This window comes from Babylonia areolata, chromosome 12 (genome assembly GCF_041734735.1).
Source record: "Babylonia areolata isolate BAREFJ2019XMU chromosome 12, ASM4173473v1, whole genome shotgun sequence".
In the NCBI taxonomy this organism is placed as follows: Eukaryota; Metazoa; Mollusca; class Gastropoda; order Neogastropoda; family Buccinidae; genus Babylonia; species Babylonia areolata.
Genome location: NC_134887.1, coordinates 15,579,921 through 15,595,711, shown reverse-complemented (window position 1 = coordinate 15,595,711; position 15,791 = coordinate 15,579,921). Strand labels below are relative to the sequence as shown.

The following is a 15,791-nucleotide window of genomic DNA, read 5'->3' as shown; positions in this document are numbered from 1 at the left end:
ATGCACTTGATATTAGGGCAATAGTTAGTTCATAATCAATTAGATAATACTCTTAAATTTAAAATTAAAGCTGGTCTGGGAATTGGACCAAAGTCTGATAGAGTCCACTGACAAGCACTTCAAGTTGAATGGAAGCACCTACACAAGTCTTTCTCTAGTAAATTTCTCATTTCACTGCATGACAATGGGCAATATACTTTTATGCTACCTGTAAAATACTTTGGGCTCCTTTTAGCTGCTCTGTCTGCTTGGTTGTCATAAAGAAAGCCAGTGTGACAAAAGAGTGAATGTGAAACTGTGTGTACTTAAGTTACTTAAGATGTATTGGTGTTCATGCTTGCAGCGCATGTGTATAATGTATCCTGTTTCTGTCAGCTACACTTGTAGCATTAAAACAGAATGAACTGTTTTTAATGGGTTTATGTACAATCTTATTTTGTCATCAAAAAAGTTTGACAATCCATTTGTCAGTGCTTTTTTTTAAATTATGTCATCACAGTTGTTGCATAATCAGGGTTGACATGAATATTGCAGGTCTGTATTAAATCCCAAGGCATTGCTCAGTAATGCCAGAAACTTCTCAGGATTTGATATTGGTTGTGTGTGTGTGTGTGTGTGTGTGTTGTGTGTGTGTGTTTGCCCCTTCTACATTTTGTTTCGGTTTTTTTGGGTTTTTTGTAAACTGCATGATTCATTGAAAGCTGAAAAGACAGCAGACTTTTGCTTGATCAGAAAACTGCTTATAAGTGTGCAGAATATTTTCATATAATATATATATCTAAATGTGAAACCACCATATATGAAATGATATAGATGTTTCAGAGAAAAGGTTATCACAGTATTTTGTTGTTTAGGATCATTATTGATCTCCAACCAGTGGTGACATTGCATTTCTGATGTACACAAGTTTTTTCTTCTTCTTTTTTCTTTTTTTTTTTTTTTTTTGTCTGTGTCTAGAATCTGTGATAGTTCTCGATGGGAAATGCACTCTTATTTGTTTATGAATATGTTTGTAATCCAGTCCAGTCACATGTTCTGAATGTGAACTAATCTGAGACCACAGATGTTTTTCCTGCATACCACCGTTTTGTTTTTCATTGAATGTCTGCCTGTTTCTTTGTCAGAGGAAGTTTGGGGGAGAAGTTTGGGTGACAGCATTTGATAGGGAATGCTGTTCAATATGATGTCAACATCAGAGAGATTTAAACCACTCTGTGATTGTGTGCATGCCATGTGTATGTACAAACCCACATGCACACTCACACCCACACTTATGCATTCATACACTCACTTTTTTTCCTTTCTGATATCACTTAAAGTGGAAAGACGATGAAACTGAAGACTACACGCGCACACACACACACACAGTGTGCATGCATGAACATATGCACACACACATACACAACAAAAACAGTGCAGCACTTGTGTGTGCACAGTATTTACCAATAAATTCTTGTGTGTTTTCTTAAAAAAAAAAAAAAAAGATTATTAATTAAGACAGTGTTTAGAACTCTTCGTTTTATCATGTGTTCTGTAAAATGTTTGGTTTATTTTTAAATGCAGAATTGTTGACCAGTATTCTGGATCCATGAATGGGTCACAATGTTTTAAAGAAAGATTGGTCTGAGGATACATCACTGTTCATGTGTATGATTTGTGCAAGGACATGTCTCGTGATTTTGTGTGTGTGTGTGTGTGTGTGTGCATGTGCAAGCTTGTGTGTGTGTGTGTGTGTGTGCGCGCGCTTTGTATGTGTGTATGCTTTGTATGTGTGTGTTTGTAATTCAGGAAGACAAACCACTTTTTGTTTTTTAAATTGATGTATTTGTGTTTTTTTCTGTTACTAAACAAGTACAGGTTTACATGTCACATGTAAAAAAAAAATCAAAAAAAATCTTATAATCTGCCATTATTGATATTATATAAAACGGATAATTGAGGAATACAGTGAATCATTATCCCTCCCAATAAACATGCTTTGACTGATTGTTCAGGAAGAATTGTAATTTCTCAATTTTGCTTGCTGTCTCTGCATCTCTCTCTCTCTCTCTCTCTCTCTCTCACTGATGTGCAGATGCACACATATGGCCCTCCGTGGGCGCTGATGAACATTTTTAACCAGATGTGAAGGTTTTAAACTATGGAAGTTTTTTTTAAACTTTGGAGTGGAAAGTTTGAAGTGGTGACTCGTTTTAATTGGGGTTTTTTTGTTTTTTTTTATCCTTGTAGTAGTTATTAACACGGCGATAGCCTTGAGATGGCCTTAGTGGTCGGCGAGGCTCTAAGCACCATAATTTCATTTGCACACATATGGAATGATTCTCTCTCTCTTTTGTTTTTATATCATCATTATTAGAAAATGGAATGACACAATTCTGTTCATACTTGTGAAATGACAATTAAAAGTGCGTTTGATCATCGTCATTCTTATTTGGTGCACACTTCTGGAATGACATCAGGATGCAGTTACTCAAAAACTGCTCCTCAGAAAACCAAGGTAAAAAGCAAAGAACACATTGTTTTATTTATGTAACTCAGCATCTATGTTTGCAGAAAACAGAGAAACAGGTGATTCAGATGATAATTCTAAAGCAGAAACTATGTACAGGAATACAGAACATAATTCAGATGATAATTCCAAAATAACAACCAAATGTAGGCATATGATGCATTCCACAGAAATCTCAACATTTCCGTGTTACTTGTGATTTTTTTTTTTTTTTTTTTTTTTTTAATGCAGTGATTCTTCGATTAGAATCAAAGATAACAAAACAACAACAAAAAAAGACTGATAGCTATTTAATGATTTCGTTAAGAAGAATAAGCTACAGAGAACAAATATAAAAGTTAAATTCTGTGCATCGGTTTTCTATTGCTAAATGGTACAAACATTAATTGGTTGTAATGAGTGAATGAGTTTAAAAAAAAAAAAAAAAAGGAAGAAGAAGAAAAAAAGATTCTGTGACTTTGTGCCGATCGTGACACATAACCGTACAATGATAGAGACTCCAACAGACCGAATATGATTATGAAAGAGAACAGGTTATTGTAGGTGTAACATTTAACAAGCAGGTTATTGTAGGTGTAACATTTAACAAGCAAATTATTGGGGATGTAACTGACATATAACAAGCAGGTTATTGTGGATGATATGCGTAACAAGCAGATTATCGCAGTAGTAACGTGTAACAGGTTATTGCAGGTGTAACTTGTAACATGGTTATGTCATGAAACACACATCTACAGCCAATATATGGGGAAAAAATCCAGCAAGGGAAAAGGAAATATTGTTATTCCCTTTACACACTTTTCACCTGTTAAATGCACCATCAGGGCTGGCACACACACACACACACACACACACACACAGAGGCATACATATGTGCACATACATACGTACATAAAAACAACAACACACAATTACGCTACAACAACAATAACACGGTATTCCTTGACAACTACAACACATCACACACCAAAACCTACCAACACTGACACCAACCACAAAAACAAAAGCAAACCCTCAGAAACTTTCACCACAGCCGTGGCAGCACCCGCTGCATCACATCGCTGTCTCGGAGACGCTGCAGAGGCGGCGGTGGTAACCACGTGCGAAGAAGAAGCAGAGGCGGTGTGTGTCTCTGGCACCGGGTCCCTCAGGACGCCTCCCCTCTCTGCCACAGCGGCGAAGTATCGGGCTGACTGTCGGGCGAGGCGGGGTCGGAAGGGGTCGGTGAAGTTGACGGAGAACAGCCCGGAGTGGACAGTGTAGCCCTGGGGCCACCGGAAGCCGTCCTGCAGGGGTCGGTAGGTGAAGGCCGTCACGTGCACTTGGTCCATACGTACGGCTAGAGGAGATGCCGGGACGCATAAACTCAAGTCAGTGATGGGCGTACGTGTGAATGTGAACTGACGTGTTTTAGTTGCACGTGCGTGTGTGCGCGTGTGTACACGCACAAGCATGCACACGCACAATCTCTCTCTCTCGCACACACACACACACACACACACACACACACACAGAAAGACCAACACACACACACACACACACACATCTCTCTCTCTCTCTCTCCATATATATACACTGAGGCACACACACACACACACACACACACACACACACACAAAAGCATGCATGAGCACTCACGAAAATGCACACACAGTCACACTTTTCCCCTCCCCTCACTCTTTCTCCTGATCCACCCTCCCCCTCCTCACACACTGTTCCCGTCTGATATAAAGTCTAATATCACTTGGAGTGGAATGACTTCACACACACACACACACACACACACGTACACACGCTCACACGTACACACACGGCACGCACACAAACACATGCTCGAGAGCACACTTTAAGACATACACACACAGCTCTTTAATTCATGCAAGCGTGGGCACCGTTCTTTTCACTGGGTAAATGAAAAGAGACAGGCAATTCACAAACATAGCCAATTTTGTGACAAAAGGCAAAAATCACGTACATTATCAATGACGTGTATGATAGTCAGCCGTGGATCGTGTCCGACCATGACCACCAGAACAGCAGAGGAGGCATTTGCTGTCCTGATTATCTGCGCTATTGATTATTAATTTTAATGGAGAGTGTCTTGCCCACAGGTTACATCCCCACTCTCTCGGCCAAGAGGGTTGCAGGACAGTAGGCGTTGTGACGGTTCCAAAAGACCAACAAGCCCCCGGCGGCCAAGGCTGCAGCACCGTATGAGCCAGCGCAATTTCAGTTGCCTCCTAATTTCAGTCATAGTCCTTCACAAAAGACTGAGCTGCAAATTACTGCATTTCTCTGTGTGTGTGTGTGTGTGTGTGTGTGTGTGTGTGTGTGTGTGTGTGATCGGAAGTGATTTTTAAATATTTTCTTATTTTACTTGGATTTCATGTATCTTAATGTTAATGTACTAATCAGTTTTATTGGCGTGACATATGTTATGTGCATGCATACGTTGTATGTGTGTGTGTGAGTGTGTATGAGTGTGTGTGTGTGTGTGTGTGTGTGTGTGTGTGTGTGTGTGTGTGTGTGTGTGTGTGTGCATTTTACTTATATATACGATTTATTCCCTTGATGTTTTTATTTATGTATTGTTGTACAATACCTTAAGGTCTTAACGTGTGTGTGCGTGTGTGTGTGCGTGGATGTGTGTGTTTGTGTGTGTGTGTGTGTGTGTGTGTGTGTGTGTCTGTGATATAAGCCGAGCGTTGAGCCTCACGCATGTAGCACAATTTACTAGTATAAAAAAACAGGCACACATTGACTTGAAGGGGAAAAAAAGATGCAAAAACCATGCACATACTAAAGCTCGATTTCGTTTGAATGCTCTTCGTACAAAATATTGCAAAAGCATACAGTGCTTATGCGGAAAAGAAGTTAATGTCTATCACATGGTATACCTGTCGAGTGTCCCAGAGCAAAACTGGCCTTTCAAAAACTCCGCACTGACCAGTATCCGCTATACACGTCTTTTTCCTTAGAAGATATTTTGAATAATTATTTATTACTCCGACAAATCTCAAAATATTTGAATCAAAGTCCAGTTGGTATCTACCTTTGATTGATTATGGTTTTTGTTATGATGATTATATTCAATCCCATTACAGGAATGTTTGAAATAGTTATACTTTTCTCTCAGTTAGTTCATTCTTTAGTGTTCTTCCCGTTATGTTCTGCCACTTTTTTTTTTATGTCTCTTTTCCTGAGTCAGTCATTCCACCACCTCTTCTCATCGCCCCACTCTCCACCCCCCCCCCCCACCCCCCCCCCCCCCACACACCCCAACCCCTACTCGCCGCGCACACAGATGTTCAACTCCCACCCCCCACTTTCCCCGTCTAATATCACTTACCAGTGAAAAGACGTTAAACTAAAGAAGGAAAGAAGAAGAACAAAAAAGATAAAAGAAAAAAAAAAAGAAAAAAAAAGAAAAGAGGATTCGAGCGTGCTTGGGTTGTATCGAGTTGAATTGACATTTATCTCGCCGCGCGAATGGCTGAACTTGCAAGTGTGGCAAGCCGAGTCTATCAGCCGCACACATCCGTGTATATAAAAAGGTGGATCGGACGACGGACCTGTCATTGTCTGTGTGTGCGTGCATGTCGCGTGTCAACGTGAGGTGTTGGGAGAGGAAGCAGACAGACTTACCTTTGAGGACCTCATCCATGTGATACTGCAGATACTGCTGCCGATCTCTGTCCTCCAGACGTGCGGACGACGTGGCCCAGCCTGTGCTCACCATGACAGGCACGTCATCATAGCGCTGCTTCACGGCTCGCAGGAGGGGCCGCAGACCGAGGGTTCGATCCTTCTGCCAGTCACTGAAACAATTATTAAGGCGCAGACACTTTAACTTGGTTGATGCTGCACACACACACACACACACACACACACACACACACACACACACACACACATGATGAGTGATGGCCTCGAGGTAACGCGTCCGCCTAGGAAGCGAGAGAATCTGAGGGAGCTGGTTCGAATCACGGCTCAGCCGCCGATATTTTCTCCCCCTCCACTAGACCTTGAGTGGTGGTCTGGACGCTAGTCATTCGGATGAGACGATAAACCGAGGTCCCGTGTGCAGCATGCACTTAGCGCACGTAAAAGAACCCACGGCAACAAAAGGGTTGTTCCTGGCAAAATTCTGTAGAAAAATCCACTTCGATTGGAAAAAAACAAATAAAACTGCACGCAGGAAAAAATACAAAAAAATGGGTGGCGCTGTAGTGTAGCGACGCGCTCTCCCTGGGGAGAGCAGCCCGAATTTCACACAGAGAAATCTGTTGTGATAAAAAAGAATACAAATACAAATACACACACACACGCACACACACATACACACACTGACTGAGAGAGAGAGAGAGAGAGAGAGGAGGGGGGGGGGAGAGAAAGAGAAGAGAGAGAGAACTTAGTATCTTCCCTTTTTCAATTTAAACAATGATGTTTATATTTCCCTTTAATTCATTAGGAAACATATTTTTTCACTTGAGTTTCCTTCGTGTTCGCCTATCCTTAAAATCAACAGCTGTGTTTGTCTGCGTATGTGCATCAGTGTGTGTGTGTGTGTGTGTGTGCGTGCGTGCGAGTAGTGTGTCTGAATGTGTTCTTGTGTATGCACTTACAGGTTACATACGCTTGGATACAACTTCTTTTTACGGTGTATGGATAACACAGATTAACCAAAAAAAGTGTACATTTAATCAAACATTTTCTTGGAAGTCAAGCTTGAAAACCGATAAACAGTTGTTTTCTATGAATCAAAAAAACAAAACAAACAAACATAAACGAAAAAAAATGCTAACCTGACTTTTTCCACGTGCACAAGTTCACCGTAAACTCTGGTGTTGTTTGTGGCCATCCGTTTTACTCTTTTCACTCCAGCATACGAAAGTCCGTAGAAATCAGCAGAACCTGAAAACGACTGAAACTCAAGTTATTGTTCCAGCAGACTGTGTGGTGTGGGTAGCTAGGTACGGCGAAAACGGTCTGTAGGCGAAAGGAGCTCCATTATAACAGCAGAGAATAAAATTATTTCGCTGTGACTTGTTACTCAAATAAACAGAATACTAAATAAAAAAAAATAAATAAATAAACAAAAAGTAGTAAAATACAATGCAGAGAAATGCAGCATTATCACGATATCAGCTCAAAAGCATTTTAATACAATGAAATGCATTGCAAGGTAGTACAATACAGTTGTTCTGCTGTATAATCCAGTACACACATCTCAACTGATGCAATATAATCCATTGATATACAACATTTATCATGCATTATTTGACAGTAGGCTTACAATACAGTTCAACACAATGCGGTTCAGTTTCAGTTTCAGTTTCAGTAGCTCAAGGAGGCGTCACTGCGTTCGGACAAATCCATATACGCTACACCACATCTGCCAAGCAGATGCCTGACCAGCAGCGTAACCCAAACGCGGTTATTCAGGCCTTGAGAAAAGAGAAAAAGAAAAAAAAAAGGTGAATAAATAATAGATAAGCTCACATAAATAAATAAATAAATAGGGTCTCGCCCTGTCTCCCAAGTTTGTACTTTAATTAAGTCATGTGATCTCTGTGGATGTGCCTGGTGTCCAGTTTAACAGTAAACCCTTTTTAAGTGACGGCACGTCTGTATATGCGTATAATGGTGGTTTTTTGTTGTTGTTTTTTGTTTTGTTTTTTTGTTGTTGTTTTTTTAAGTGAACATGAAGATGTGTATGTTGAGGGTTGGGGGCCGGCGGGAAACCAATACAGAGACAGGATTGGATACGAGTTAAATGCTAATATTGGTTTTCATCATCCATATCTAACGAGTAACAGTTATGTTCTGTTGTAGAATTTTATCAGAAATGTGTTTTGTTTGCATTTGTTTTGATTAAGGGGCTGTTGGCCTATGTCATTAAAATCATTCAGTGTTCAGTGTTCCCAAGTTTGACCGGAAAATCAAACTGAGCGTCTGGTTATTCGGACAGGACAATTAACTGACATCCCGTGTGCAGTGGAACCCATTGCGTTGTCCTCTAGCAGAATTCTGTAGAAATCCACTCTGATAGGTACACAAATATATACGCATGCATGTTCGAGGTTATGCTGCTGTCAGGCATCTGCCTAGCAGATGTGATGAACCGCATGTAGATTTGTCCGAACGCAGTGACACTTTTTGAGGAACCGTGAAACTATGTCGAAAAGTGCTACTGTGTTTTAACATTTAATGACAATAGCCACCCGATCCACCAGTTTGAGTTTTTAATATCTGTCATCAGTATCAGTAGCTCAAGGAGGCGTAGTCACTGCGTTCGGTCAAATCCATATACGCTACACCACATCTGCCAAGCAGATGCCTGACCAGCAGCGTGACCCAACGCGCTTAGTCAGGCCTTGAGAAAAAAAATCAAGAAAGAAAAAAAAAATAAATAAAGTAAAAAATAACAAAAATCAACTGTCATCATCGTGATTCACATGACAATTTGGCATTTCTCGTTGTACTTCCTTACAGAGTTTGCTTTCATCTTCGTACCGTTCAGCATTTTCTTTTCATCGGCCGTAAAAGCGACCAAGTTATTTCCTGCACGTTTCTGGACCATGACCGAATAGTCTCCCTTGAAGATGGGGTCACCAAAAAGGCCAAAGGAGAACTCTTGCTCGTTATCCGTGGAAGTAGCGTCCCCTGGGTCGTTGGGATTGGAAGGTATTAACCAATCAGGTTGCAGCTCCACGCCCACTTTGCCTAAAAACAAAAGATAGTTTGGAGTTCTCACGAAATTATAATATGCATACTGCATACCCTTTGAACTATTATTGGAAGTTAGAGCGAAATGATAACATGCATGATATATTACATACCCTATGAACTATCATTGAAAGTAAGAACAAAAATTTACATTCACCAATGTGACAAGTTTCTTTGTTTAAAAAAGAAAGCACACACACACACACACACACACAGATTCCGCAACAAGGTTCCCTAGCAATTTGCAATGATGAGTTCAGGACACGTTTTATTCCCGCTTATGTAATGAATCACAGAAAAAGATCAAGAGGGAGAGAGGGGAAGACAGACACGTGAGATTAGCAAAGCAGCGTCAGAAATATTTTTTCGGAACGGTTTTAGCGAACGGTCATTCGATCATACCGCATTCAGAACATTGAGAGACACTTTCAAGGACTCACCCAAAATGTTAAACAAATGTATAAGTGAATAAATGAAGGAATAAATAAACGAATATATTTCTTATTTTTACCTTGCTGTGAGGATTTGAACTCTTGCTCGTAGAGGCGGTAGACCATGGCATGTGCCTTCAGAAGATTGTACGTCGCCTGTAACGACAACAACAACAGCACACACACACACACACACACACACACACACACACACACACACACACACACACACACACTATAAGCATAGTGTAAGTATTTTTCGTCAGTGTGAAATGGACGAATGCAAAAAAACGAGAAGTGATCGCCTATACCTGCTTAATCAAACTTTAATCAATACTAATGGAAAAATTATGGGATTTGTTTGGTTGAATAATTCACCACTTTACGAACCAAAAATTCCTTCACATCACCATCGTCATCATCATCGATAGTCATGGCAACAGCACTAGTAGAAGAAGCAGTATAGAAGTTGTAGTAGTAGCTATTATCTGCTACCACTCCCACTACTGGCAGAAACTTCAACAGCAGCAGTAGAAATAATGGTGACATCAGCAGCAACATGGCAGTAGTAGTCGCAGCAGCGACGATATAGTTGTAGTGGTAGTATTAGTAGAAGTAGCAGTCGTAGTAGTAGCGGTGGTAGTAGTAATAGCAGTAGTAGAAGTAATCGAAGCAGTAGTAGCAGCAACAGTAGTGACAGCAGAAACAATGGCAGCAGCATACAACGAATAATGTTCTTGTTTTTTTTTATCATATGCCAAAATGCACAATTTGGGGCCAGGTTTTTCAGATGTAAGAGAGAGAGACAGAGAGAGAAAGAGAGACAGACAGACAGAGACAGACAGACAGACAGAGAGAGAGAGATGGACACAAATACACACACACAGAAAAACAGGAAGGGACAGAGAGAGAGAGACAGAGACAGAGACACAGAGAGAGACAGAGAGAGATGACAGTCAAACAAACAAACAAACAAGCAGAGACAGAACCTAGACACAGCCCGACCGACAGACAAACCGACAGACAGACAGACAGACAGACAGACAGACAGACGGAGTGAATGAGCACACCACCTTGTAGAAGTCCCCTGGACTGTGTGTGATACCAGGGGGTAAGGCACCCTGCAGGTACCCTCTGCTGACCAGAAGGTCCGGCTCCCCAAGGGTCATCCATACCTTCACCTGCAAACGTTCAAGTCCATGCTATTTCTAGCCATCATGCCTTCATCGCGGTTCTGTATTCACGTTTTGACCAGTGGCCTTGCCAAAAAAAAAAAAAAAAAAAAAAAAAAAAATATATATATATATATATATAATATAAAAAAAATTAAAAAAAAAAAACCCAAAAAACCCATTCCTCTAAAGAATTGTTGGAGGAGGAAGATGGAGGCGGAGACAGGGGGGAAAAAAACAACAACCCAACAACCACGGATTGCAGAATGGATGGCACAACCACTCCAAGAGAATCAGGCTTTGACACACAAGCAACAGACCCTTGGGGAATCTTATGGACTGTTCGTACAGCGTGTCGAAGACTGACCACAGGGTTAACTCACTCAGTACGGCCAGTCCTCTCTTCTCCTCTACACGGACCCCTCGGATGTCCAGTGGGTGTCTGAATGACCCAACCTTTAGCTTCCGTCGTCAGAATTGTGGTATTCTTTGTCAACATTCACCTCTTCAGTGCAAGAGCCTTCCACTTGTAATATTTTGATGGTGATAATTGGGGAGAAACGCTGTTAACGTCGTCTCTTTCGCCGTTCGTATGGAGAGAGTTAAAGGAGGAGGGGAAGCAAATTGATTGATTGATTGACTGATTGAATCTTTAATGGGTAAAGAATTAGGCGCAGTAAAGGCCTTTTTTTTACGATTCTGCCCATTTAAACGACACAAAACATAAAAATAAAGAACGAAACAAAACATAAAAAATAAAGAAATAAAATGAAAATAAAATAAAATAATAAGAACAACGAGTAAGAATAGAAACTGGAACCGTCTATGAAAAGTAACAAAGCAATGAAAAGAACAACTGGTACATTATCACGTACGTACGTACGTACGTACGTACGTACACACACACACACACACACACACACACACACACACACACACATTATAAAACAAGCAAACAAAGACATACGTACACATTCACGCCCACACACACACACACACACACACACACACACACACACACACACACACACACACACACACTTACTGTTCATTTGCTAGCACGATCACACATACATTCAATTTTTCATTCATCATGACATGGCAGCTAGTGGATTGAGTACAAGCAAGCATTTGCAAAAGACCGCGAGTAGGTTGATCAAAAGAATCGAATAGAAATATTTTTCTGTTGGACTTAAAGAGAGATATGGCTGGAATTTGACGACATGTCTTTGGAAGCATGTTCCATTCTATGCTTCCATTAAATGAGAGACTCATCTTAGGTAAATCAATTTTGAGGCTTTGGGACAATAGCTCTGTCTGATTTACGCTGGAACTGGAAACAAAATAATGATTTTAATATTGTGGGCATGCGTTATGAACAGTTATATGCAGAAGAAGAAGCAGAAGAAGAAGGAGGAGAAGGAGGAGGACGGGGATGAAGAAGAAGAAGAAGAAGCGATACTGTGATTAATGTTTTATCTTCGTACTGCACTGGCTCTTTAGGGGGGAGGGGAGTGGGGGGAGAGGGAGGGGGGTAGGGGTGGGGGTGTGTGGGGGGGGGGGGGGGGGGGCGGGGGCGCTAACTGGTCTTTGGGGACGATCTCAACATCGACTGTACAAAATCCCTCTCGACCGAGAGAGTGGGGATGTAAACTTGGCAAGACATTCTCCACTGCAATAAAATAAAGTAAAAAAGAATTCTAGCCCAGATGTAAAAGAATAATGAAGCCAAGAGTGTAAAGGGCTGAACAATAGTGATGGATAGCAACTACCTCCATGTATACAGGCTGTAAATGGAGAGAGTTACTACGCCTTATTGTTCCAGCCTACATAGTAGATAGTTGGGACTCTGCTATCCTAGTCTTTCAGATGAGACGATAAACCGAGGTCCCGTGTGCAGCAGGCACTTGGTGCACTTAAAAAGAACCCACGACAACGAGAGTGTTGTCCTCTGGCAAAATTATGTTAAAAAAGAAAAAAGAAAAAAAGAAATCCACTCTGATAGGTACACAAAATATAATAATTATATAAACATGCACTCAAGGTCTGACAAGCGCGTTCGGTTATGCTGCTGGTCAGGCATCTGCCTAACATACTGTGGTGTAGCGTATATGGATTTTGTCCGAACGCAGTGACGCCTCCTTCAGAAACTGAAACTGAAACTGTCCCGAAGAATCTCAACCGGACACGACTGATTATCATCATACCCTGTCACCGAAAGACGTGAAACAGAGGCGAGCGAAGTGGGCGAAGTGGAGGGCCGTGGTGTGGTTGAGCCACCCCCCTTGGTCCTGCAGGGCTTTGGGCAGGTCCCAGTGGTACAGAGTCACCACGGGCGTCACGCCAGAGCTCCGCAGGGCGTCGATGAGGTTGTTGTAGTAGCTCAAGCCCTCCTGTCTCACCTCCGAGGCGTCGCCCGCGGGGAGGACCCGAGCCCAGGATATGCTGAAGGCGTAGTGGTTTGCCTGGAAGGGGAACGTGTTGCACGAGTTGGAGGGGTGGTGGTGGTGGTGGTGGAGGGGAGTGTGTGTACCGGGGGGTGGGGGGGGAGCATGTGGGGGAAGGGGAGAACAAGACTTATAATTCTAAATAATTTTTCGGCTTTGTTTCTTGATGGGATGTGTTTGTGTTAGTGGTTGAGGCTGTGTGTGTGTGTGTGTGTGTGTGTGTGTGTGTGTGTGTGTGTGTGTGTGTGTGTGTGTGTGTGTGTGTGTTAATGGTTGAGGCTGTGTGTGTGTGTGTGTGTGTGTGTGTGTGAGTGGATATGTGTGTGGACAAATTCATACACGCCACTTCATCTGCAAAAGTATGGAATCAAAGCACTGGGAATTGTGAGGAGGAGGGGGAGGAGGGGTGCGATGAAGAGAGAGAGAGAGAGAGAGAGAGAGAGAGAGAGAGAGAGAGAGAGACAGACAGACAGACAGACAGAGACAGAGAGAAAGAGAGAGAGAGCGAGACAGAAAGACAGACAGACAAACGGAAAGACAAACAAACAGAGACAGACGTAGATACAGAAAGACAGATGGATAGACACACTGAGAGATTCAGATGGATTAACCGTATTCGGGCCACAGGCCAATATACAACCAATGAATAAATGAAAGTAAAAAAAAAAAAGGCGGGGATGGTGGTGTAAGGACAACGGATCCAGATGAACACAGATGCGTACTACATGTATCAAATTTGCACACGACAATTGAACAACGATAACCAATGCTACTTATATACACATGCGAACATTAATTTTGTTCTTCATTTAATTACATGTTCGAATGTATTGTGAACAGGCAGACACAGAGAGAGAGAGAGAGAGAGAGAGAGACAGAGACAGAGAAAGAGAGACAGAGAAAAAACAGAGATAGAGAGAGAGACAGAGAGAGAAACAGAGAGAGACACGCACACAGAAAGGGAGACACACACACACACACACACACACACACACACACACACACACAGAGGCAGAGAGAGATTCAGATTCAGATTCAGATTATTTATTCATTAATAGGCCTAGGCCCCTTATGAAGGGGTAAGTGACAATATAAGTAATAACAAACAAAATGAAAATATATAACCAACCATAATAAGTACACATATTACATAAACGCTGCAATGAAGTACAGCATCTTAAGATGTCACGATATCCCGAAATTTAAATGCCTGGTGTAAAAACAGTGCCAGATTCCATATATCAGCATGTCTCGTGGATGAAAATAATAAACTCAGTTTGAATAAACATGGCTGTCGATAGTACTTAGGTGGTATATATTTTTCTCTAATTCTGCAAAGAGCTGGACAACGAAAAACAAAATGTACCTCGTCTTCTTTGTCTTCTTTACATAGTGGGCAAATTAAATCATTGTCAGTAAAATCTCTGTATCTATAGTAATGTGTAGCTAAGTCTGACACGCCTAACCTAAATCTTGTTGTTACATACTTCAAATACATGTCCATGTTACATACCAAGTACTGTTTAACATCATGCGTATGTCCAAAAGTTCTATGGAAGCTAAATCTTTCACTGTTTTGAATATGGTAATCCCAGTCCTGCCATCTACAATCAATCAAGCGTTGCCGGAAAAGTCTTACAAACTGATTTATACTACCAACACCTTGATTCAACCATACATCACCAAATCCATATCTAAATAAACAAATACGTACATCTGTGACCCAATTTCTCTTTCCCCTAATATCTAACTCATACAACATTTTGTAAGCTCTATAAGGTATTCTATAATCTTCCATTTGTAACAACTTAAGCCAATAATGTATACACTGTATAGCAGAGTTAATATATATCGGATGTCTATTTGTTTCACCATAAACAAGATCATTAGGTGTACGCAGATCTACGCCTAGAAATTTCTTCAACCCAAACAAGATTCACATTCCAACGCGGCTTTATGCAGACCCCATAATTCAGAACCATATTGCATGACGGGCTGTACCTGAGCATCAAAAATTTTCAAAAACAATTGTAGAGAAGGGTTATTTAACGAAGATAATCTTTTTATAACACACAATAAGACATTTTTGGCCCTGCTAGCAAGATCTTTACAAGCAGAAACAAAGCTCAAACGTGTAGTAAAATTTATCCCCAAATATTTATAAACATTGACAACAGGCATTGTAATACTATCATAAAACCATCTTTCCCGTGAACCTAAATATCCCCCCTTTCTGAATACAATGATATTACTCTTACACATGTTGACTTTCAGTTGAAGGGAACTTGCTGCACGTTGTAAGTTATTCAGCTGAGTCTGTAGACCAACAATAGTTTCTGACAAAAGTACAACGTCATCTGCTAATAACAAGATAAATAATTCAAATGCATCAAAAGAAAAAGTGGCACCATGTCTTCCGTTATTAATAACATCAATGGCCAGTTCATTTATGAAAAGGGAGAACAACACTGGACTGCACACATCACCTTGTTTTACTCCAGCT

At 41.1% G+C, this 15,791-nt stretch overlaps 1 protein-coding gene across 1 annotated transcript in view; it reads right to left on the bottom strand.

Moving 5' to 3' along the window:
- Positions 1-2,708: 2,708 nt before the first annotated feature.
- The window catches only part of LOC143288403 (lactase/phlorizin hydrolase-like), a 68,614-nt gene continuing 55,531 nt past the window's right edge, over positions 2,709-15,791 (bottom strand). Inside the window, exons 29-35 of the mRNA XM_076596833.1 lie at positions 13,049-13,306; positions 10,743-10,850; positions 9,750-9,825; positions 9,026-9,235; positions 7,315-7,423; positions 6,155-6,327; positions 2,709-3,848 (exon numbers count right to left, since the gene is read on the bottom strand). Of these exons, the coding sequence (XP_076452948.1) occupies positions 3,469-3,848; positions 6,155-6,327; positions 7,315-7,423; positions 9,026-9,235; positions 9,750-9,825; positions 10,743-10,850; positions 13,049-13,306 (1,314 nt within the window). The 3' untranslated portion in view covers positions 2,709-3,468. The remainder of the gene's footprint in view (positions 3,849-6,154; positions 6,328-7,314; positions 7,424-9,025; positions 9,236-9,749; positions 9,826-10,742; positions 10,851-13,048; positions 13,307-15,791) is intronic.